We start from the raw sequence: 25,003 nt of genomic DNA, 5'->3' as shown, positions 1-25,003 counted from the left end.
GAATTACTAATTAAATTCGGTCAAAACATCTATTTTACTTGGCATCATTGGAAGCGCCTTGAAAAGTATTCCAAGAGTGTATTAGGGAGCGTAGGGTGGTTATCACAGTTTATATAGTCGAATATCACAAAACAGATTAAAGAAGTCGTAAAAAGACAAAATCTGTCCAATCTTGAACAGAAAAAATTTACTGTGCTTGAATTGATTTTGGCGGCGGCATTGCTGCTGGCTAACCAAAATGCCTTTCTGTTGATGGCAATGATGATGACAATGATGGTTGCGATACTGATCAAATGGGAATCATAAATTTGAAAGAACAGTTGATTAGCTTGAATACTTTTTTATTTGCTTTTGTTAGGAGTTTTTCCCTATAAAGGAGTCTTTTGCAATGACAATCTCTCAAAAAAAGTCGCTGTATACCTTACACAAGTCCTGTGTTTACACATGGCCAGCTTTATGCTGCCATCTCAAGAGCAACATCAACTATTAGATACCTCCCCTCCCGACTCTGATATAGCCTTTTTTTTTTTACTGTTAATTGATTGTTTAAAATCTATTTGATATGCCAGAGTTTTATTATCTCTGATTTGAAATGTCTTTGGTGAGAGCCCGCAGGACGGCGCCATCATCAAGCGTATGGAGATTGATCGGCTAGTGCAAGTATACTTGAAATTTGATTTATTTTGATGGATGATTTTGATGTGCATAACATTATTCAGTGTTTAAAAACTCGCTCACAGATGGATCATCATCTGCATTGACCATTTCATTGAAAAAACTATCAGTTGCACCCTCTTCCTCCTCACCATCTTTGAAATACATGTCCATATTATCGTCCTCTTGTTGCTTTGAATGCTGATTGTTTTCATCGAGATTAGTAGTGGAGGAGTTATTTTGATTATCGACATCCATCATGGAATGATCCTGTAATGAGTCTTTATTGTCTGCTGAGGATTCTTCAATTTGCTGCTGCTGTTGTGGGGATGATTGTGATGGTTGTTGTTGGTTCAAGATTTGTTGTTGTTGAGGCTGAGCAGGTAGATCCTCCTCAATTCCTGGTATTGCCATGGCCTTTACATTTTGTGATGAATGATCGATTCGAAGTCCTAGCTCTTCTGCCAAAGTGTTGGCAGCTTCATTAATAGACTACAGGACAACAGTCAATTAGACACTTCTCTGGAGGGAAAAAGACATCCGATTTACCTCTAATGTGTTGGATTCGTTCAGTTTGTTCATTAATGTCCAGAATTTTTGTTGTTCCTCTTCAAGTCTCAACATCTTCTTGTCACGCTCTTCCTTTTGTCTGGATGTCTTCACTTTAAACTCTTCCTACATAAGATTTCAATAGGCAAATTCCGGTGAACTGGTCGAATTCGCCTTACTATTTGTTTCTGAATCTCTTCTTTGGTCTGATTGATATCCAATGGTGGTGGTACAATGGATGCTAAGCAAGGTCGATGCTGTAAGAGAACGGATTCGAATTGTGCATTCATTATCAAATGGCCTACCTGCATTGTAAGGCGTGAAGATTTCTGATAAATAATCATGATTGCGCTTGTATCTAGCCATAGCAATATCACGAGCTGAAATATCGTCCAATTCATCTCCTGAGGGCTCGTCAGCATCATCTGCCATGGCAGCACTTTGTCTAGAGGACTATGCTATAATCAGCATCAACAGATCCAGTATTGCATATCGCGTAACTACCTTGGCTTGAGAGCGTTTTCTGTGAGAATCATTCAAGGCTTGATTTCTGTATTGTTGTTGCTGTTGCTGCTGTTGAAGATAATGTTGCGGCGTAGGGTTGATCCCGATTTGACCAGGGATGCCTCTTGGAGGCTGCTGCTGATTCATGGATGAAGGAGGAGCTCCACCAGCTTGTTGTTGATTGTAATAGTATGCAGATGCCATAATAGAAAGATCAAACGCGTTTTAGATGAACGGTTTCTATAATAGCAACCCTAAATTTTTGAAAAAGATATCGCCTGAAGTGACACTTAACCTCCATGTGACTCCTGAGATGGGCTTCAAGACACAGAGCGTGAGTAGTAGCTTCTTCCAATGGTACGTCATCTAGGCTTCAAAAAGGTGTCTACTCAATAAGCCTAGAGGCGGACTCTTTTAGGCGGTTGAACGCGCGGCCCTCATCGTATTAAAGCAACATTGAAAGGTTCATTTTGTTATTTTTTTCTCTTTTCTACCACATAAACTAAATTAAAACAATGACCTCTATTGGTACAGGAGTAAGTCTGAATAAGCTATCAGCATGGCATGGAATGTATAATCTGACCAACACCTTCTTGCGCTTCATTAGTATGATTTGTCAGTTTCAACCTATTCTCCTGATGGACGCGTGTTCCAAGTTGAATATGCAAACAAGGCAGTAGATAACAGTGGGTAACTATAACACAAACACAGCATCGCTTGATACAGATACTCATGCCATTCCAGCACTGCCATTGGTCTTCGTTGTAAGGATGGTGTTGTTTTAGCAGTTGAGAAGCTCGTTCAATCAAAGCTTTTGGTCGAAGGTGCCAATCGTCGTATTCAAAGCGCAGATCTTCATATTGGTATTGTAAGTAGACAAGAGGGTGCATCTGATGTTATTCCCCAACTCATTCATATATGAAAAGGCCACTGCAGGTTTATTAGCTGATGGTAGACATCTCGTCAACAGAGCTCGCGATGAAGCACAAGCTTGGAGAGATATTTACAAACAACCCATTCCCGGAAAGGCCATTGCTGATCGTATCGGTCAATATATCTCTGCCTATACTTTATATTCCAGTGTTCGTCCATTCGGTACATCCACCATTATCGGTACAATGACTGAGAAGGAAGCACCTTCCTTATACATGGTGGAGCCCTCTGGAGTTTATTGGGGCTACAGAGGTTGCGCCATTGGCAAGGGTAAATCAGTTGCCAAGACCGAGATCGAGAAGCTTGATTTAGACAGCATGACAGTCCGTGAAGCCGTTAATCAGATCACTCGAATCATCTACACATGTCACGACGATGCAAAGGACAAAGACTTTGAACTGGAATTAAGTTGGATTTGTGCAGAATCGAAATACAAACACCAATTTGTACCAAAGGAACTCAAATTGGAGGCAGAGACATTAGCAAAAGAGTCTTCGGATGATGAGATGGAGGATTAAAGAGAGAAATAAAAAGAAAGGGGGACGAGATTACAAACCAAAAATATGTTTAATCTTTATTTTCATTGCTTAGTTGCTGTTGTTTTTTACGCTTCTTTCTTTTGCTAGCACAGTTTTTCAGTGCTGATTTCATCTCCATCATGGTAAATGGCTTGCTAATGAAATCGTTCATTCCTGCGTCAATGCAGATCTGACGGTCTTGTTTCGAGGCAGACGCTGTCAATGCAATAATGTAGACATCATTGACATTCAAAAGCGGCTTTTGCTGCTGGCCATTTTCAGGCAAAATAGGTGGTGGTGGTACATTATGCTTGCGTTCGGATATGATATAGCGAGTGGCCTCTAATCCATCCATTTCAGGCATGTAAAGATCCATAAAGATCACATCAAATGTATGTACACGCATTAATTCTAATACTTCACGGCCATTGCCTGCAATGATGACATCTTGGAATCCCAAGCGCTTCAGTATGCTCACTGCAATCTTTTGGTTTACTAACAAAAGGCTATTAGTCTTCTAACTTATACAGCGTATTAAAATCCAACACTTACAAACATTATCCTCGGCCAGCAAAATCTTGATAGGATACAATAAGGCAAGGTTTTCTTCATGGCCAATGCTATGCGATTTGCGATGGTGTTTGGATATGGTTGCTCTGGCGGCTTTAGGTGAATTCGTTGGTTTTGGATCCTTCACTTGTTGTTGCTTGGGCTGTTGCTGTGGAGTAGAGGCTGTTGTGTTGTTGTTGTTGTTGTTGTTGTTAGTGGTGGTGGTGGTGGTGGTGGTCATGGTAGTGGTATTAGTGATGTTGTTGTTGTTATTAAGTGTGTTGTTGTTATTAGGATTGTTTATAGGTGATTCAGTTGGTAGCTCATGAGATTTAGACAACATGTTTTGTAGCCCTTTGCTGATATTCATAGTGAGGCTAATGTTGCTTGTGAGAGGATTGGATGGGTTGCTGAAAGCATTATTGTTGGAAATGAGCGAGTCTACATTTGTGTTTGAATAAATATTGATGCCTTGATCGTTTGAAGAGATAGACGAAGGCGATGGCGTTGAGGGTATAGTGGTGTGTTCCCAAGGAAAACTAGTCTGGTTGTTTATATGCTTGTTGCTATTACTGCTACTGTTGTTGTTGGTGTTGGTAGTGAAATATCCGGTTGAGTTGGACGGTGAAGAGGCAATTGTATTGATAATGTTCCCGTTGGCTTCGATATTACTGCGTTGCTCGCCTACACTAGAGCCACCATCTGATACAGAGGACCCTGGCGATGGCGGTGAGGCAATCATGCCACTACTAGTGTACGCGCTGCTGCTTTCTGAGACATGACCAAAACTAGAGGTTGTGATGGAAGGCGGTCTCTTGGAGGCAACAGATAAAGGCAAAGTCAAGGCAAACCTCGACCCCAATCCTTCTTCGGATTCAACCCAAAGACCACCGCCCATTCTATTCACAAGCATACTTGAAATTGCTAAACCAAGACCTGTGCCACCATAGCGTCGAGCAGTGGATATGTCTATTTGAGAAAAGGATTTGAACAGCCTTGGAAGTCGATCAGCAGGCATGCCAATACCCGTATCAGTTACAGATATCTCAAGAACCACCTTCTCGGAAGCATCAATGTCTTCTTCAGTTGTGGTGCCAGGATCTTCTTCATTCTCTTCGTAGTAATAAGGAGCGCCAGCGCTGTTCATGTTGTTTCCCCTCTTTTGCTGCGTAGCACGGGAGTAAATGCTTTCACTTTTAGCATCGTAACGTTCTTTAAAGTTGGTAGACTTGCAATCTTCGTTGGGTTTTGGTGGGCCACCAGGAAATGCGTGAACTGATATCTTGACACGAATACCACCTTTCTTTGTGAACTACAGTGCTTGTGTTAGTTTATGTTCGCACTACCGTTAAAGCTTAATTACCTTGACAGCATTCGAGCATAAATTCAGCAGTATCTGCGTTAATCGCATGGAATCACCTGTTAGATAATCGGGTACATCAGAATCAATCTTCCATAAGAGAGGTAATACAGTCTTCTCCGTGTCGAAGCGTACGAGGACTTGATTTAATTCGAGCTGATTTATCAACTGATTCAAAGGTATGTTATCATTGATATCAGGGGGACATTCTGCAACACAAACGAGCTTATTGTATTGAGTCATGGAGGCTTGATGACGAGCCATGTTCAGGGCATCTTTTTTCATTTTAACGTTAACTACAACGAAATGTGTGAAGTTGGAGTAGGTTACCTTTGACACATTTTCTTATACTGAATCTTCTTTGCTCCAGTTTGAATTTGGGATCGTGATTGATCTTTGAGATGTCCAAAATATCATTTATAACGGTCAAAAGATGATTACCGCTTGTTTGAATCACTTCCAAATGCTCTGTTTGTTCTTCGTTGAGCATCGCTCTTTCCTGAAGCAACAGATCAGTAAGAGCGATCACGGCATTCATTGGTGTTCTGTGCAAATGTAAGTGAAACATTCAAAACAACAGCTTATTGTGATAAGAATACCTAATTTCATGACTCATGTCAGCTAGAAATTTGATTTTGCCCTGAGCATCCTTGATAGCTGCATTCTTCACCATGACCAGTTGTTCTCTTTGTCTAGTCCTCTCAATTTCGTTCCGCACTCTTGTCTTGACAGCTAGTAATATTTGTTGCATACGGCGCAATTGAGCTGGATTCAATGGCTTATCGTCCATGATCGACATCAGACCAATTGGCGTTTGATCTTGATCTAATCTCGTACCAATAAATGTTTGGAAAGGTGGGTATACGGAATTGAACTGAGCGATCACTGCGTAATTTTCTTGGTGAATTGTTTGAATGTGCGGTGAGTTTGGCTGTAGGAATGATATTGGCACAGCTGAATGTTTGGATCTACATGTAAATAAAGTGTCAAAAGTAGGCGGTTACCATAGCAACCGGGAAAGATAACACTTACAATGCATTGTGATTGACATTGGAGTAACATGCCTTGATCAGCATGTATTCCTTTTTATTCTTTGTGTATTCTGCTTCGACTGGAGATGTTTCACGACTTTGACTATTTTCATCATGCTGGTTATGATCGATAACATTGATATATGGACATCCTTCGTTATGCTTTAAATCGTAGTATTCTTTGCTGGTCAAGAGTCGCTGAATCATCACTGTTTGCACTCCAGTTGATAATGCGATTTCCTTTACCAATTTCTCTAGAAATGCATCGCTCACTTCGGGAAAGCAATTCTTGTAAATGGTCGACATTATCACATCCGTCTGCTGCTGCTGCTGCTGCTGCTGCTGAGTGATATTATTGTTAGTGTCGCTCATTTTTTTGATGAATCCCATTCAAAAAAAAATGATGCCCCTGACGTAGCTTTTATAATTATAAATCTCAGTGGATAATAAATGAGTGAATAGATGGCAATAAAAGAAAGTATGCTTGTGAGAGAGAGAAAAGAAGAAAGAGAAGAAAAAGGAAAAATACAAAAAAGCGAAAAAATTGTGCTATCAACAAAGCGCTACTACAAAAAGCCCATCAACCACAATGTAGTATAAATTTCTACGCTAAAACATTTGTAGGGCACACAAACCTATTATATATTCCCAAAGCCAAAAGTCGAATAGCAATTAGTTAAAACACGTCATACAAGCACAAACAAACCGGCAGTATCTACAGTTCTTTGTAAAAAAAAAAACCATAGAATCTTCTTTGTCATCCACGAGTTGAGAAGGTGCTTTAAAATTTCATCCACGGTTTGTTCGTCAGGCACCCAGTAGCAGTTGGTATTATCAACATCATCGTCAGGACATTGATTTTTGTCATCAGATTGTAGGAGATATGCTGTGAAACTCTGCTCAATGTGCCTGTTGATATTCGTCCTGAATACAGGCTACACCAAAATTTAAAGTTTACAGAAATCCCTTCCGTTCATGATTTGCAATTGTATGTGTAGTTGAAAGCATGCTAATAACAGACTAACACTGGCAGCTTGAATTAGTTTGAGATACAAATGATTCAATAGTATATATCGTGTCTAAAATACTCGATTTCAAGCTATTGAACAAACCAATAAACGATAAAAAAAACAAGACTTCATCAACATTTGGTTTCATCTTGAGCTGCAGATATCCATTCGCCAAGTTTTCCAATTATTACGTATCTACGGCGCAATATTATGCCGTAGTTTTTTTATGTCTGCAAATTCTGGAATAATAGGCATGGTGTTTCATTATCAGTCTCTCAAGGCGATCATTCTAAGCACTGATGTTGGCTTGATCTTCAGGACAATCATAGAAAAACGTAGCCAAAGGTCTCTGCTATTCAACGCCATACATTTTGTCTGATTAGACTGAATGTACAACCAGTCGCTTGAGTTATTAGGCGTACTATATATACTTTGCATGCTATTGAGAATTAGATCCATTTGTCATAGTGAATCAGCGCAGTCAGTTTGCCCGAATACTTTCAATTGCGAACAATCTAAAAGATAAAGGAACGCTACGTTGTATGGTTTTTTGCCAAAAAGAAACTCTATTTAACGGCTCTTGTAATGAATATTCAAGGTATATATAATAATGTACAAATCCACTATTGTTCAGCATTTGGGCAATCCCTCATGGCAACCCTGAGTCCAATCAAGTGCATGATATTCAAGTTCTACAAGAATTACATCACTTTTTGATTTAAAGTTTCATGCTAGTAGGATTTGATGCAACGTAGCACCAAAGCAGAAGAATTGGGTGCGTTACCCATGTGGGATTGACTATGAAAAAGTCGGATTTCTCTTAAAATGGATAATTTTATTTTGAAAACAAATGGATTAAACGGTAGTTTCGACTGAAGTATCAATGAAAGCATGATTTTTAACATCATTTCCCTTTTCGTGAGTAGCTGGTGATGGTGTAGTGGGACGAGAAAGAGACTCGTTGGTACTAATTGAAGTCATTTCACTGTTTGGATGTTGTTGTTGTGGCTGCTGCTGCTGCTGCTGCTGAGTGTCGTTAGCCTAGAATAATTTTGGTGATTCCAAGAAATCACATTATCACTAATTAGTAAAAACTAGAACCATCCAATTTACAAATCACAGGATTACCTTGTTGGGAACCTGCGCTTCAGTGGACGTTGCCTTTACAGTAAGTGATTGTCTCTTTTTCAATGTACTCGTACGACGAGTTGGGGCCTCTGTCTCTGCAGTAATGCTTGCGGTAACTGCTGCTTTCTTATTCGCACTAGCGACTGTTGGTGCTGTCAATCTCGAGATGAAACTCTTGGTAGACGACAATCTCTTCTTGGGCTTTTCCGTGATGTTGATATCCTGCTCTGCCGCTTTGGATGATGGCACTGGTGATTTAGCGAGAGTAGCTACTCTGGGAAGATTCTTGGAAACCCTTGTTACAACTTTTTTCACTGGTGGTTGTTCCGTAGCCACAGTATCAGCAGGAGCAGCGACAGCAGCAGCTTTTTTAATAGGCGCACTTAATCTTGCGATACGGGTTGCGCCATTACTACCGTTGCTACTACCACCACTGTTACTAGCTCTTGTTGTGCGAGATTGAGGACGAACCTTATGATCTGACCTCTCAGCTGGTTTCTTTACTGCATCAGTCAATGATGTCTTTGTTGCGTTGGAATGACCCTTATTGATGCTAGGCGGCCTGATGCGTGAATTAGAAGGATGCACGGCACTCTTTCGAATGACCCTTTTGGTAACACTTTGTCGAGCATTTCCAGAAACGTCGCTTTCCTTGGCATTCGCATCATCTGAGAAATGTGTTCTAGAAGAAATGCCGTCCTGATCAGTGTTAGTTTCAGCTACTGATTTGTCCTGAACATCCACTTCTGAGCATGATGTGTTAGTGTTGTTATTGAATGAAGCGCTCGTTTTTGGATTAGAAATTGAGTTTGATTTGTCCTGATGTGTATCAGGAATTTTGATTTCAGGCACCACATTGTTGGCTTCAGTGTCGTTATTCTCTTTGATTTGCTGCTGAGATACTTGAAGGGATGCTTCAGACTTTGGTTCAGGGATAATGATATCATGAATAACGGGAGTTTCTGCGATAGTCACTGCCTTGTCTTGGTGATTGTTGGCGTCAATGTCGCTATTATCTGTCTTTTGCTCCGTTCCTGAACTTGCAACTGCAGCTGATACAGCTGTGGCAGCAGCAGATGCTACCTCAGTGACTCCTGTAACAGCAGTTGCGGCTACAGAGACAGCAGTAGATGTCACAGTGTTGGCTGCGGCTGCAATTGTGCTACTCTCTTGCTCTTTCTCCTGTTTATGATCATTCATCTCGACTTCTGGTTCAATAGGTTCATGTTTTCCATCGTCTTTAGCAGGAGCATTGTTGATATCTCCGTTTGACTGGACTTGAGCTTGGTAATCGTCTGGAGATGCGTTTTTGGATTTAACCTCTTGCACAGTTGATTTTGGGGGCTCTTCTTTGGTATATTTAATGTTCTTCTTGCTCTCCCACCCATCAGAGGTTTGTTTCTCTTCAACATTGACTTCAGGAACATTTGGTTCGTTTGCTGATACGATGACATCCTTGATGCTGTTATTGTTTGCTTTCTCGTTTTCTGAAACAGGCGTTGTATCACTGGCTGTGACATTATGATTACCCTCGAGGCTTTGCTTCACTTCAGATTCCACTTTTGCTGGTTCCTCGTGTTTTGCTTCTTGCAGCTTCTCTACAGCAGCAGTAGTAGCAGTAGTCGCCAAATCAGCGCCAAACAAGTATTCAATCTCTTTGCTTGCACTCACATCCGAATCGCTTCCGTGCGTGGCGTTTTGTGATGCGTCTTTACCAAACAAGGCACGAATACTGTTTTGTTTGTATTTGTTAATGCATGCATAATGACATTTTTATGGTTTAATCAATGTAGCAAACTTACGAATTTGGGCTTGTTTTGCGTGCCTTCTTGTAGGTCGTGGGCCCCATTAGCTGTCTCCAATCCTTGATAGCATTCTCTTTCTCCAATACAAGAGCGTATAGCTTGGAACTGCATGCAGTATGAATTAAAGCTTTCTTCTGAAATACAAACACCTTTTGACATACCTGCTCAACCATCGTACACCCTTCTCATAGTAGTTTTGCTTGGCATGGTCTTGATAAAACTCTTCTGCTTCTTTAGCTGCGAGTTCAAGCTTCTTCATAGCAACAATGATGAATCCATTGCTCTTGATATGCTGAATAATATCATCCACATCGCTGGTGTCCGTGAGAATGGCCAAAGTGCGTTCCTGAGGGTTGCCTTGGCTGATATTCTCCGATGCTTCCTGAACTGATGGCATCTCCTTCTCCTCCTCAGCTGCAATGTCCTCTGTGATGCCAGTAGAAGACACCTTTTTCAGCTTGTTTCTAGCTGTAGCATACGTTTAATTTGATTGTAAAAAGACTTGCATATATATACATACCTTGCAGAAACTCATTATTGACGTTTTCATGTGTGGGGTTCTGTGATGAGCATCAGGGCTAGTCCAGCTATATGCATTGGCTCATACAAACCTTGGTTGCTGTAATCATCTGTGTAAAAGTAAGCCTATACAAGAAAAAAAAAAGAAAGAGAAAGAAGAATAAAGGAGAGATCAATGTCTTTGAATAAAGATATGCATGTCCAAACTATTCAGGAGTTTATTGTGCGACCTGAGGCACGAAAACGTGTAATACCAGACACCATGCGTCAAGAATGAGACTCATTTCTCAGGCTGGCATACATGTGCTCCTTTGATTGAGCATCTATCAGCTTAAAAGATTCGTTTAGATGCTGTATACATAGGGTTTTTGAAAAACGGTTGAGTCTAGCAATCTTTGGGTTGAAAGCTACAAACAAGTACATCACTATCTACGCATTAAACTGTATTTCGCGGCAGGAAGACCTATCAATGCTATGGTTATGAGCAACCACCATTGCCTGTGTCTCTAGCTAATATTACCGTGTTCAAGATGACTTTCATCTCTAGCAATGGACTAGGCAAATGACTTTTGACTTGACCCGGCGCTCTGGCCAAATTCAATCCATTCGGTCAAGGTTAGAGCACTGTTACAGATGTCTAGAGCAGATTTCAGGACACCTTTGATGCTTATATGAAGTTTATATCCTTAGTTGTAACTGAATTCTACGGATATTGGGTCGGATTTACTACTACATGTTGGTGTATAGTGCCTCCCCCCCATGAGCTACTTCTCCCATATTTCGAGCCTACGTAAGAGTTGCCGCGAATGAAACAGGTTTTGATGATTCAGATACGCGTTGTTAGAAGGGAGCGATCCCAATGTTGTCCTTCCTCAACACCTTTTTATCCATAGTTTGTCATATCTTATTTGATTAAGCATTAATGTATAAAACGTCTTTACCTGCGACTATATTGACTAATTCAGGGTTTCTATGGATGTATCTGATCTTTCTTGAAACTAATGCCAAGCAGAACAATCTTCTTTTATAAACAATGATAGACTGATTTGCTCAGTATATGGTACAGCCTAGATGTAGGCAGAAGCAGATGCACGCCTTTCTGCTTGTAGCATTGTTTATTTTATAAGAGGCTGTTATGCAACATAGTTTGGAGATCTCGATTTGTTCTGCATTTTTATTACTGTTTCTCCAATTACATTGACTGGTAACACAGGTAAATAAATGGCTGTGATCAGGAAATCTACTGCATCATACCAAATGATTCAATCGGTGCAATGGTGCCGGCAGTGGCATCCTTCTTGTATCTTCCTGTCTTTCTTAATTACTCTGTGCACTCAGTAATCAGCTTTAGGGATACTCTAGCCTTTCAGGAGACTTGAAATGACACAATTAAAGTGAATCAGAAGAATCACATGTGTTTATCCTACCTTGGCGGTACACCAAATCTAAAGGTAGTAAAGTATAAAATAGGCCGAGGAAGTGTAAACCGAGTTTTTCTTTTCCTTTCATTCAAACAAGACATACATGCCATGGTACAAAAAATATTCTCTGTTGAAGTAACTGAAGCGCTGCCTGGAGAGGGACCTACTCGCCGTTCAATTCTTTCACCCAATCAACTCATGATTACACCTGCAAAGGATGTAGAAACCCTATACGACATTTTGCAATATGCTTCAAATACGTTCAAAACTCGCAAAGGTTTCGGCTATCGTAAGCTGGAAGACACCATCTCTACCACCAAAAAAGTGACAAAAGTTGTCAATGGTGTCGAAACAACCCAAGACAAAACATGGACTTATTTTCAACTAAGTGGATATCAGTATTACTCTTTTGAGGAAGCATCCACATTGACAAAGACGATTGGCGCTGGTCTCGCTAAACTTGGCCTGAAGAAGGGCGATAAGGTACAGATTTCAGCTTCCACAAGGTAAGATTGTGAATCTGCACTAGTTTTCATTGTTGTTGATACAAAGCTGTTTTGTTGCTAGTGTTGAATGGATGTTTATGGCGCATGGTAATACAAGGATTGTTGGAGACTGACAACATTTTTTTTTCTAACATCAAGTGTTTAAGGTGCTTTCACTCAGTCATTGACCATTGTTACTGCCTACGACACATTGGGCCTAGAAGGTCTCCAGCACGCTATCAATGAGTCAGGGGCCACACTTTGCTTCATGAACGATGACCAACTGCCAATTCTCCACAAGATCCTTGCTCAATGTCCAACAATTGACTCGGTTATTTACAGAGGACAGGCAAAACCTGAACATGTCAATCTTTTAAAGTCCAGCGCTCAGCTTAAACACATTCTCTCGTACGAGGAATTGGAGAAATTGGGTCAGGATAACCCAGTGGAGGTAGTGAAGCCAAGTGCTAGTGACCTTTGCTGCATCATGTATACCAGTGGAAGTACAGGTAATCCCAAGGGCGTCATGCTCACACATGGCAATGTGGTAGCTGCCATTGCGGGTGTCTGTCGTATGCTGCAGCATTTGCTGGAGCCCAACGACACCATGATGGCCTATTTACCGCTTGCACATGTCTTGGAATTTCTGGTTGAAAACTTGTGTATCTTTTTGGGCGTTACCTTGGGTTATGGCTCCATTCGTACGTTGACTGATGTCTCTGTCAAGAACTGCTCAGGTGATTTGCAGGAATTTGGACCCACTATTATGACAGGTGTGCCTCAAGTCTGGGAAACCATCAAGAAGACCGTGCTCACCAAGGTTGCTGAACGAGGCCCGCGTGTGGAATCCATCTTTGGTGGTGCTATCAAAATGAAGAAGTTTTTGAGTGATTATGGGCTGCCCACTAGTCTTTTGGACAAAGTTGTCTTTAATAATGTAAAGAAGCAATTGGGCGGTCGTCTTCGCTACTGTTTGTCTGGCGGTGCTCCTGTATCAGCAGAGACTCAACAATTCTTGTCCTTGGCTGTGTGTCCTATTTTGCAAGGTTACGGTATGACTGAGAGGTAAGACAACAGCCATTCTACTTTTGCGGTAAACTAATTCTTACGTTAATGATAGTTGTGGGTAAGAGGATGATGTGAATGATCTGCATGAATATCAGTGATCTGCAGTTACACTAACATCTGTGATGAATAGAATGTGCGCCATCATGGCACCTGAACAATGGGCTCTTTGCGAAGTTGGATCACCTGTTCCTTGTGTTGAAGTCAAATTAGTGGATCAACCAGAACTCGGATATACCTCAGCCAACACGCCTCGACCTCAAGGTGAAATCTGGATTCGTGGTCCTTCCATTACAGCAGGCTACTACAAGCAAGATGATATCACCAAAGAAGCATTGACTGAAGATGGATGGCTCAAGACGGGCGATGTTGGCGAATGGACAGAGCGTGGCACGTTAAGTATCATTGACCGTGTCAAGAATTTGGTCAAACTGAGCAACGGCGAGTATATTGCACTTGAGAAATTGGAGAGCATCTACAAGTCGTCTACTCTGGTCGAAAATATGTGTGTTTGCGCTGAATCCTTGTACCCAAAACCCGTGGGCTTGTTGGTGCCTGTTGAGGGTCCGCTTAGAAAGTTCCTTGCTGAACATGGCATAGAGAATGAAGATTATGCAGCACTCTGTGCCAGTAAAGAGGCTCGCAAGGCTGTATTACAAGCGATGCAAGAACAAGCAAAGAAGTCTGGACTGAGAGGCGCTGAAATTATTGCTGACGTTTGGATTTGTAAGGACCTGTGGACACCTGAGATGGGATTATTGACAGCTGCTCAAAAATTGAAGCGTAAGGATGTGAACAAGGCTTACGAGCAGGAATTGAAAGACATGTATGTATCGCCGTTTGATGTCTAACAGAGTAAAACTGACATTTTTGCTTGTTTAGGTTTTCTGTCTTGAAATAACTCTTTCTTTAGACGCAATTAGTATACATGTAGACCTAGTGGTTAACATAATATGTAATTTTAATAAAAAGAAGAAGCCAACAACAAATGTTTCAATACAGTCGACTGGCATTTTTCGGCAGATCGTCTAGCAGCGCCAAAATTTCAAACTCAGATGATTTTTTCCACTCAAGATTGGCCAGATTTTGTCCTTTTTTCGACTTATTTAATCTATCTTGTAACCGGGTCAATCTGGATTACCTTCGCCATGTATTGCTGAAATTTGGATTTCCCCGTCAGTTGGTCAAGTGCATATACAAACTGATGGGCGACAACCTAATTCGCATCAATCTCAATGGACATTTGACAGCTGAAGTAGCTAAACTGAGAGGCTTGAAGCAGGGGGGGATCCGCTGTCTCCGATTCTCTACAACCTAGCCTTTGAACCCTTCCTGCTGGCCATCATCAATGATCGCCAATTCCAAGGCTACCTGATGGGATCTGAACGAACCAAACTCCTCTGCTATGCAGATGATGTCCTAGTGTTCGTCCATGATCGTACTGATCTTGGTCGGTTGCAACTCCATATGTCTAGGTATTGCGGTGCCTCCAATGCCAAATTTAATCACGACAAAGTGGAAGCGTTTTCGGTGTCTGGCAGGGATACTTAGGATTTATGGAAGGACTCTCTGGCTGGAATCCACATCAACCATCTACATTCGGTTGAAGATGATGTTCCTTTGATCTATCTGGGGTATTCCCTGGCGCAAAGTCGTCTACAACGTGTTAATTACATGGCCTCCTTGATAGCAAAGATCAAAATTGCCACCCAAATCCACTCTACTCGGTCGCTGTCGGTGGTAGGTCGAGCTACCGTTTTGAACTCTCTGTTGCTATCAAAACTTTTGTATATTTTGAGAGTTACACCGTTGACGCTGGCTGATTTCAAGCAGTTGCGATCTCTTGCCATCCAATTCTTGAGAAAGAACATCTTCCCTGTCATCCCGTGGAAAGTTTAGACCCATCCTAAGGATCAAGGTGGTCTCTGTGTGATTGGCATTCAGCTACAAGCTTCGGCGTTGTACTTTCGTTGGCTGCAACCGCTGCTGGTGTATGACTAATCCACGGTGGATTCTCATCCGGCATCGTCGCTCCTCAGTTAGCATCTTCGAAATGTCAATCAATGTCAATATCATCAGTTCCCATTGCTTTTTCCTTCGTCTCGGTATCAGGGATTACTGAAACAACGCACTGGAACCATGGATATGCTATATAGAGCGGTTGATTCCCTTCCTCGGACCTTTGGCGCTGCCAGGCTCAATACTGCTACTGCTATGGTGCTACCACTTCATGCTGCTGTCTACATCCCCCCCTTCTTCTTCCTTTGTGATGCCTCTTCGTGTTAAAGAGATGATGGTCGCGGATGTTTTTCAGTATGATGCTCGCCTCAACTTCGTCCATTGGAAAGATACGCGTGATCCTTCTCTCCTCCTCTGGAAACGAACGCCTTCCACCGTGTTCAAAGGTCTGGCTTCAGGACAATTGAAATTTCAGCCGTACTTTGCGCCAGTATGTAGTCTAACTCCATTAGAGGACTCTTCTGTCTCATTCACGCCGTTGATTGAGCAACTTCGTCTCCACGATGGTCGATCTATCGCAAATGTTCCGGCTTCGGCCAAAACATTTCGGCCAGCCGTTCTCTCGTCTGTCTTCCCCCGTTGACCTTGCGGTAGATCTCGGCAGCAAGCTGGAAATTCTTTTGGTCCCTGTCGCTTACCACTGTCCAACGTAATATGATATACCGCCTCATTTTGGGATGTGTTCCCCACCGTCGCTTTCTCCATCGCATCATGCCTGCAGTGTTTGAGTCTCCCCCTTGTCCTGTGTGTTTGTCTGTCGAAGATTCCTCGAGCTACCTTCTCTTTCTTTGCCCATCTAAAGAGAAAGTGTGGCAGGGAGTCATATTTGAATTTCTTTGGCCAACCACCTCGATCGCCGACATCCAACATGCTCTGCGATATCTTGATTTTGCCGACATCTAATATTGCCAGCGTGAAGGCATCAAGCCATACCGCATCTTATTCATCACTCTTGCTGAATTGTGGCTTGCCCACATGCGATTTATATTTGATCATGTTCCTATTGATCATACAGCTATCTTGAGCCGGATCCGAAGCATTGCCCACCAGACCATTGCAGAAGATCAGTGCCACTCCCAACTGTAACATAAACTATCTAATAGGTAGTTTATGTATTATTTTATCTTATATTTTTTTTAGTATATTTTATCCGTATGTTCATATCTAAATTGCACCCGCCTCTTCACCATAACCTCCTACTCTTGGTGTACGCGGCTCAATCAATAAACAAAAAATTTTTAAAAAAAAAATATCTTGTGACATTTGACTATATAGAGTGTGATGATCACTCTACGCTTCCTAATACATTCTTAGAGTACTGTTTAAGGCGCTTCCAATGGTGCTAACTGTAAGATGTTTTGACTGGAATTATTGAGTAATTTAATAAAATTTTAAACAAGGTTTTTAGCGAAAATAGCCATATTTTGCATAAGAAAACCTCATAAAAGTAGTCTCAGAGGTTGCTTTGGATTTAGAGAAACATTTTGAATTAATATCATCATAACATAATAAATGTTCAGTCCTTAGACACTTTACAACTCTAATATGGAACCTGAGTTTCAAGGCATCTGTCAGGCCTGGCTCATATGAGAATAACGATTTTACAATCAATCAACAAAAGCCACTGTTAGTTTTACCCTCTTTCCTCTGCTCAATGCTGTCAACGCTTTATTTGAACGACGTCTCAGAGCCTCAGAGATTTCACTACTTACTGCAGACATCTTACGCAGCCCATGAGTCGTCAATGTCCAGACTAACGTTATTAAATATAGAATGCAAGACGATGTCATTATGAACGATATAGAATGCAATAAAATATCATTATAAACGATAATTTTATGGCCTGCCACCTACTTTTCATACGCTTCAAGAGCATTTACTACTGTATTGCAGTATGAAAAGGGCATTGAGCTTGCCAGCTGGCCCCCAACAAGCCAAAATTAATTCAGGCCCAGAATCATAGTCTGTTCTAGATTGGACAAATCTTGATAATTTTGAACTTGATTGAGCTATTTTTGCAGATTCGACTAAGTAGAATATGATGATCACCCCATGCTTCCTTAAGCTTTCCTGGAGTACTTTTCAAGGTGCATCCAATGGTACTAAGTAAAATAGATGATTTGAATAAACTTATCAAATAATTTATGAAAATATGAAAAGAGGTTTCTGGCCAAAATGTCGGAATTTTACATATCAAAGTCCCACAAAGATGATTTCAGAGGTTGCTTTGGATCGATAGAAACATTTTGATTCAAGATATACCATAGTAAAAGTCTCCATTTTCAAGGTGAAAAATGCAATCGTTTGATTTTCGATGAAAACCATGAGGGGTACCTCATGCTTTTTGGTCGAATTTTGTTCATGTTTTTTTTTGATCCCCAAAAAGTTGAGCAAAGGTGTCAGAAAGTTATTACTACTCGAGAACAATTTTTTGGCGTTCTTCCGGCGGCTCAGAAAAGTCCACATGTCAAAATACGACGGCCTGAAAACTGTCAAATTTAGTTGTATATTTGCTTTATAGCTTTTATATACACGGCATGAATTATTACACCTTGGGTAGTTGAAACCTTCTGGAAAGGCTTTTCTGCAGTGTGTGCAACTTCTAATTCAAATAGGAGGCCTATTGATTCTGGTAAAGCTAATTCATGCAAATTTTGATGCGTTATTATGTTGTCGGTAAGCTTAAAACCCCGCTCAATACAATAACAAAAATGAGCAAAAATTCGTTCATTTGAAATGTGTTACACATTTGGATGAAACCAGTAGCTCATCGTTATCTCATTGAATTAAACCGGATAGTTTACAGATATCCCATGGTAACTCTTGGTCTGATTGCATGAACGAGAAACGCCCTTGTTTACTTGTAGACATATATATACAGAAAGACAACCTATAACGTTTGGCAACGTCATGATTTCGTAAAAAATGAACGCATCATTACAAATCAGCATAATGATAGTTTAATCAGACCGAACGAACAGCTATATAGAACCCCAATGCATGCCCATCAACGCATTCTTTTCTTTTTTTTTTCTCGCAAAAATACACAAACATAAACTAAAATGGCTACTAACGCTGCTGCAAATATCGCTCAAAAGCAGATGGGAGAAGTTCCTGTCAATGTCGCAAACCAAGACAAGCAACAATCATCTAACAATACTGAAATGTTGGCTTGCTGCTACGCAGGCAAACAAAAGTTTGAATTGAGAAAAGTACCCAAGCCTGAATTGACTGATGATGAAGATGTCATCATCAAGGTTACAGGAAGCACAGGTAAGACACTATAGCAATACGACATTCATGTAGCTTTGTCACTCATTCTCTCATAGTCTGTGGTTCTGATTTGCACTTATATCATGGTGAGATCATGCAACTCAAGGATGGTGATATTATGGGTCATGAATGCATGGGCATCGTTGAGAAAATTGGCCCCAAGGTAACCAATGTCAAGCCTGGTGACAGAGTCGTCGCTGCCTTTAACATCGCTTGTGGCAAATGTGAATACTGCTCCAAGAAGCTGTTCACTGGCTGTGAAGCTACCAACAATAGCTCTGTTATGCAAAAGCTCTATGGACACCGCATTGCTGGAGTCATGGGCTATTCCCACGTAAGCAGCTTTATCATTTGGTGATAGAACAAATATTAATGATATATATAGTTCTTGGGTGGCTTCTCTGGTGCTCAGGCTGAATACTGTCGTGTCTTGTTTGGCAATACCAACCTTATCAAAATCCCTGACAGTGTCCCTGATGAGAAGGCTTTATTCTTGTCTGACATTGTTCCTACATCTTATCATGCTGTCTGGGAGGCGGGCGTCAAGGAAGGCGATGTCGTTGGAGTCTGGGGTCTTGGTCCAATTGGTCTCTGTGTTGTTCAATGGTTACGAAACATCTTTAAAGCTAGTCGTATCATTGTTGTTGACAACGTTCCTGAACGTCTTGCTCTTGCCAAGGAGAAGTGGGGAGTTGAAACTATCAATTTTGACAAGGACTCTGATGTAGTTGCCAAAATTTTTGAAATTGAGCCCAATGGTCTTGATCGCTCTATTGACTGTGCTGGTTTCCGTTATGCCAAAAGTTTCCTTCACAAGGTGGAACGTGCTATTGGAGCAGAAACTGATACTAGTGAGGTTATCAATGAAATGATTCGTGCCACCAAAAAGTTTGGCACCATTGCCATCATTGCTGACTATGCTGCTTATACAAATCACCTCTTGATTGGTGGCATCATGGAGAAGGGTATTCGTCTCATCGGCTGTGGCCAAGCACCTATTCAACGCCATTGGGAAAAGTGTTTGGAGCACATTCAAAAGGGTGAATTTGATCCTACTGCTGTCTTGACACATCGATTCGACCTTCAGCAAATTGTCGAGGTCTATCGTCGCTTTAATAACAAGGAGGGTGGTATCATGAAGACCTTTATTCAAACCAAGTTTAGCAAGCCACCTTCTCCTGGTACTCCTGCCTTGACCAATGTCGAGGATGCCTAAGCTCATCTTTGATTGCTACTAGTGCCTTATTCATCTCACAATTGTATTTGCTTCATCCATCTCACATATGAGCACTAGTATTGCCACCTTGCATATATGTTTAATAAAACGCTGAATCAACTTGCATATTGTACCAAATCTGTTTTGCATGATAATGTATTGTTCATAGTTCCACAAGAGTGTAACTACATTGAACACTTGTACACTGGATAACCCTCATCCACGGTATGGCTGCCGATTGGATTGCCATGTCATACACTGCTCTCCTATAGTACATTTAGCTTATAAGCCCAACTGGATTACTCCCTGCGGCGTCTACATGTAGATATGTGCATATACAACTTTAAATAGTCGATTGCAGCAGATTGTCAGGAGACGTCATTTAGCAAACACAACTGTTCCATTTACTAGTTGGATAGTAAAAAGATGATCATCGTTGAAGCTTGAAGATGAATTCAAACATTCATGCAAGCTGGAATGAAGTATCACATGAAAGAGTACAAAGAATTATGTTGGAGATAGCTACAGCAAGCCAGCTCTTGCATTTCTCCCTGGCCCGCCAACAAAGACTATTTTTATCATTTCCATCATCTATAAGGAATGTATTAATTGCCTCAATACATTCAACCAGACACTCTTTCACACTCCTGTAGCAAAGTTAATGAATATATTATGGCATCAATACAATGAATACATGGGTTATTTATACTCATGCTTAGGAGTCATGGTTGTTGTCTCAAATGAATGACAGTGTCGACTATTAAATGATTTTCAGGAGCCATGATTGGAATATGTCATGAGAAAACAGAGGCGTTTCTTTTTCTCGTTCTTTGTTGTTGCTGCTATCAAAAGGGGGCGATTTGTATGACAATGAATGCACTCTTTGGTTGTTTGCTCTACAGGTAAAATGAGGTAAAAGAACAACAAGTAAACTTTAAAGGAGAATCACATCATGTACGACGTCCCGCTCGGATGAAAGTATCGCATTGGTGTAATCCCCCCCCCCCCTTCATCATCTATCTCAATGATAAAAGGGAGGAGGTTCGCAGTGTTTTCTTATAGTCTTATCCTGTTTCTCTTCTTCTTTTTCTTCTTTGTTCTTGATTCAAAAAGAAGAGTTCATCCTTTCTCCTACATACATTCACTTTTTTTTTTTTTTTTTTTTTTTTTTTTTTTGTTGCCATCATGACCTCCACCTATACCTCCGCTGTTGGTTTCTCTTATAACGAGCTTAAGTATCAACAACACTCTTTTCCTTACCAATCCCAAGAACAAGAATTACAGGAAGCGGAAGAGAAATATTGCTATGCACAGTATGATTTACAAGTTGCCAACGCAGTGGCGGAAGCTGACTATGAGGATTACTATTGTGAATATCAATACCAAGATGAATGTGACCAAGATGAATATATGGAAGAGTACGATGATGAAGAGCCTCAACAATACCAGCAAGATCCTTCCTATGACTATAGAAATGATTCCTTATTGTCTCTTGTGGTTGGTGTCCAAAACTACCTCACTGAACAAGCTGATCAATCTTCCAAATGCGATTCTCCACTCTACAATCTTCAATACAAAATGTATGTTTACATGCGTCAAAGAGCCATCGAACTCGGCGTGCAATTTTGAACATTGATTCTACATGCCATATTCTTGTTATCATAATCCTCTTCTTTCTAGCTTTGTTGCTCCTTTCCTTACTATACATATTCTCCTCCTCGCAAAAAAAAAAAAATTAATCATTCATTTATATCCCCATAACCTATCAAATTTAATCAATTCATCAATTCATCATATTCATTTTATCTTTCTTTATATATAAATACCACTCTTCTCGCTATCCCATTACACATGAAAAACCTCTCAAAAAATAAAGAAAATAAAATAGTATAATTATTTACTCTTGAAAATCGTATGTAATGTCGAAATTGCCATATGCAATCATTCTTGTCATAATCGTCTCACTGAGGCAGTGCTTCAATTGATGTATGCACTGATTGCTACAATCATATGTAACAAACAAGATCAAAATATAAGGGAAACAGAAGTGTAAAAAAAATCTTGGCACTTGTTGGCTTTTTCGAGGTGGTGCACTACTAATTTAAATCATGTCAAGAGGAATGCAGGAGTTCGTTGTGAATATACAAAGACACAAATACACCCCTCCTTGTGTTGGCCACTCAGTATTGCCAGCCCGTTTTCACACGTATTGAAGCAAATAGTGAATTGTATTTCATTCAATGCTAGGCTAGGGGGTATGTAAAAAATCAAGACGCGGTCTCTATTATTAAATTCAATTTTGGAGCTGTCGTTTTCAGAAATGAAAGCTCAAATATATTGATAGAGTATAGAGAATCATACTAATTTATACTGAATTTTCAGGTTTGACTTTTCACTATTATATACGTATATAGTATTCACGGAACAATTATAGCCGTGAATCTGGCTCTCCTATGATGATTCGCGTCTGTATCCATGGGAGAAACCTATATACAAGTAAGCAGCATGCATGCATTACTTATTACCACTCAAAAGTATGTTAAATACAGCGAAGTCTGGACGCATTTGAGTTGTGTTTTATCTTGATGTAGGCCGTTTTAGACCGCCAGAACAGCACCAAACAACTGCTCTCAACTAGCAGTTGCTGGCACGTTTGCTCAACTTTTTTGGGGATCAAAAAAACATGGGCAAAAATCGACCAAAAAGTATGAGGTATCCCTCATGGTTTTCATCGAAAATCAAACGATTGCGTTTTTCACCTTGAAAATGGAGACTTTTACTATGGTATATATTAGATCGAAATGTTCCTCGCAATCCAATACAGTCCCTGAAATCATATTTGAGGGACCTTGATTTGCAAAACCTCGATATTCTCGCCAAAAACCTCATTTCCTATTTTGAAGAATTACTCAAAAAGCTTGTTCAAGACACTTCTTATTATTACCATCATCGAAAGCGCCTTTAAAAGTACTCTAGGGAAGCATAAGGGTGCATGGGCTGATCATCATTGTTTATATAGTCAAATCTTGCAAAATATATCAAACAGGTCGATTTTACTCGAGATTTGGCCAATCTTCGATTGATTTCATTTTGTTGGAGAATTAAAAATTGGCAGACCAAATGCCTGCCTGATGAAGACATTCAATGTTTGTGAAGCTATCAAGGAGGAGGTTGCAAGCTACCAGGTTCTATAGCTTAGTCTGACTACTCTATCTTGCTTATGCTGATTACTCTCTTTCTTGATAGATTTAATTTTTGCAAAATGCTCATCCATATGCTCAGGTTTGGTTTCGGATGTCGGACGCAGATGCTATGATGTAAGTTCTCGTATCGCGGATTGCATGCGCTATGGATGGGCCGAGATAGCAAACAAAAATAGGAATTTTTGCTATGCGATTGTTATGGATGAGTGCAGCACCAGCCGTGAAGCTGTTAGTTGCTTCTATGGCTGCTCATTTGACAAAATGCACATATTTTTACAGGCATTATGATGTACCAATATCTTTGCTTGATTACTGCAACGGAATCAACGATCATTGAGATTTAATTAGCTGTTTGATCGGCAGCGTTCTCGATCTATCAGGATTCGATATATTTTGCATACATGTTTGAGAGCGAACAGCTTTTATTCATGCAAAATTTGGTTTCTGATGGTATTGACAAATATACGCTGTGCTTCCTCTAATAGAGAAAAGCTATTTAACTTATGCACTGTATATTTCACCAATACCTATTTTGATGCTGAGGACATTTTGACGAATTTATCGGGCGATACAGTGGACTGGATGCAGGCACATGGTAGAGCTCTATTTTGAATCGTTCCTCGACAATAGTCCCCCCCCTCTGGTTTTACTCTTTTGTATTCGTCATGTATAGGTTTCATGTGTGGAACCACCACGGGTTCCTTGCATGCATCAGAAGACTTGGCAGAAAGCCTGTGAATCGTCTAGAATAAGTTGTGAAAGTTGATACAAAGCTAAAAATATAATGGCGGAATAAGCTTTTCTAACGACCAGAGATTTGACCCTATCTTGATGGCATATTGGTGCTGATCTTGCCACACACTTTACCGCAATGGTAATGTCATATTTGTATTCACAAAGCAGCATGTCAAATAATAAATATTCACATAGTCCTTCCAGTCAGCATTAATGTACGTATCAAAGCTCTTTTTTGCGAGTAATGAGTATGTAATTGCAAGTTTAATTTCTGAGACAAAACTTAACGTTTAAACAGCGATTCATAGGTACCCGAGGATGAATTATGATCGATAACGAGATCCAATGCAGTGTTATAGAAAAGAATATTCTTTTTTTTTTTTGCAGTTTTTCATTTTGTTTCATGAGTAAAGTTACACCAAGGTACAAGTTGGTAATATTAAAAATGCACCAAGACGACCAATCCATTCAAGCGCATTGGGCATTTAGGGATATGATTTCTTGATACTCACTGTTTTGGCAATTTTAGTTTGAAAGCAGTTTAAATCAAGTTTGGATCATGTCATTATCCATTGACAATTTGATTACACTACTATCTGGTTTCAATTGCAATTTATTTCTTAAAGTTTATCCAAACGCGAAGATTTTGATCTCTTGTTGCCTCATCTATATGCTTTCGGTTGATAGATAGAAACAAATTGCTTGTACGGGACAAGGCAGTACTGCCAAGTGACATTGGAGAGGTGTACTGTTTTCCTGGTTGCTCGCACCCAGTCTTTGCGATGTTTCTTTATTCTTTGGAGTCAGATGATTGTTAACATGTCCAGAGCAAACCCCCCCCCCAGAATAACAACAAGAAAGAGTAACACGTAACAAAATTCAGTGCATACATCGATGTGAGCGTACATGCATACACGATGATTGCGCGTTCATTCGACTCAAAGATTGCAATTAACTTGGCCTCAATTGCCTGAAATTAGCGATCCTCGCAATAGTCTAACCTAAGGACTTGGTCTGTCCTGAGAT

General features: G+C 40.4%; 7 protein-coding genes across 7 annotated transcripts; 4 read left to right on the top strand and 3 right to left on the bottom strand.

The window, feature by feature from the left end:
- Positions 1-711: 711 nt before the first annotated feature.
- ATC70_011070 (uncharacterized protein) lies at positions 712-1,911 on the bottom strand (the record flags this gene model as incomplete). Its single annotated transcript, XM_064830272.1, has 5 exons — positions 712-1,146; positions 1,204-1,329; positions 1,383-1,444; positions 1,509-1,656; positions 1,708-1,911. 5 exons carry the CDS (start codon positions 1,909-1,911, stop codon positions 712-714), a joined length of 975 nt encoding a protein of 324 aa, XP_064682774.1.
- Positions 1,912-2,222: 311 nt separating this feature from the next.
- On the top strand, positions 2,223-3,158 carry RPC82_2 (RNA polymerase III subunit C82; the record flags this gene model as incomplete). Its single annotated transcript, XM_064830271.1, has 4 exons — positions 2,223-2,243; positions 2,315-2,397; positions 2,452-2,575; positions 2,634-3,158. 4 exons carry the CDS (start codon positions 2,223-2,225, stop codon positions 3,156-3,158), a joined length of 753 nt encoding a protein of 250 aa, XP_064682773.1.
- Positions 3,159-3,207: 49 nt separating this feature from the next.
- ATC70_011068 (uncharacterized protein) lies at positions 3,208-6,470 on the bottom strand (the record flags this gene model as incomplete). The annotated part of the gene is made up of 6 exons (XM_064830270.1): positions 3,208-3,653; positions 3,711-5,019; positions 5,071-5,342; positions 5,398-5,612; positions 5,667-6,035; positions 6,100-6,470. The coding sequence occupies 6 exons, from the start codon at positions 6,468-6,470 to the stop codon at positions 3,208-3,210; spliced, it is 2,982 nt and encodes a 993-aa protein (XP_064682772.1).
- Positions 6,471-7,963: 1,493 nt separating this feature from the next.
- Positions 7,964-10,670, bottom strand: ATC70_011067 (uncharacterized protein; the record flags this gene model as incomplete). Its single annotated transcript, XM_064830269.1, has 6 exons — positions 7,964-8,149; positions 8,237-9,968; positions 10,039-10,146; positions 10,203-10,509; positions 10,562-10,601; positions 10,653-10,670. 6 exons carry the CDS (start codon positions 10,668-10,670, stop codon positions 7,964-7,966), a joined length of 2,391 nt encoding a protein of 796 aa, XP_064682771.1.
- Positions 10,671-12,089: 1,419 nt separating this feature from the next.
- ATC70_011066 (uncharacterized protein) lies at positions 12,090-14,432 on the top strand (the record flags this gene model as incomplete). The annotated part of the gene is made up of 6 exons (XM_064830268.1): positions 12,090-12,487; positions 12,549-12,574; positions 12,634-13,531; positions 13,587-13,592; positions 13,665-14,357; positions 14,414-14,432. The coding sequence occupies 6 exons, from the start codon at positions 12,090-12,092 to the stop codon at positions 14,430-14,432; spliced, it is 2,040 nt and encodes a 679-aa protein (XP_064682770.1).
- Positions 14,433-18,612: 4,180 nt separating this feature from the next.
- Positions 18,613-20,039, top strand: ATC70_011065 (uncharacterized protein; the record flags this gene model as incomplete). Its single annotated transcript, XM_064830267.1, has 3 exons — positions 18,613-18,823; positions 18,880-19,157; positions 19,209-20,039. 3 exons carry the CDS (start codon positions 18,613-18,615, stop codon positions 20,037-20,039), a joined length of 1,320 nt encoding a protein of 439 aa, XP_064682769.1.
- A 1,185-nt stretch (positions 20,040-21,224) lies between these two features.
- GPI18 (ER membrane glycoprotein subunit of the GPI transamidase complex-like protein) lies at positions 21,225-21,668 on the top strand (the record flags this gene model as incomplete). Its single annotated transcript, XM_064830266.1, has 1 exon — positions 21,225-21,668. One exon carries the CDS (start codon positions 21,225-21,227, stop codon positions 21,666-21,668), a length of 444 nt encoding a protein of 147 aa, XP_064682768.1.
- Between the last annotated feature and the right edge of the window lie 3,335 nt (positions 21,669-25,003).

The sequence above is a fragment of the Mucor velutinosus genome, assembly GCF_035048745.1.
Source record: "Mucor velutinosus strain NIH1002 chromosome Unknown tig00001564, whole genome shotgun sequence".
In the NCBI taxonomy this organism is placed as follows: domain Eukaryota; kingdom Fungi; phylum Mucoromycota; class Mucoromycetes; order Mucorales; family Mucoraceae; genus Mucor; species Mucor velutinosus.
The sequence above is the reverse complement of the archived record's forward strand: the minus strand, read 5'-3'. Positions and strand labels throughout refer to the sequence as shown.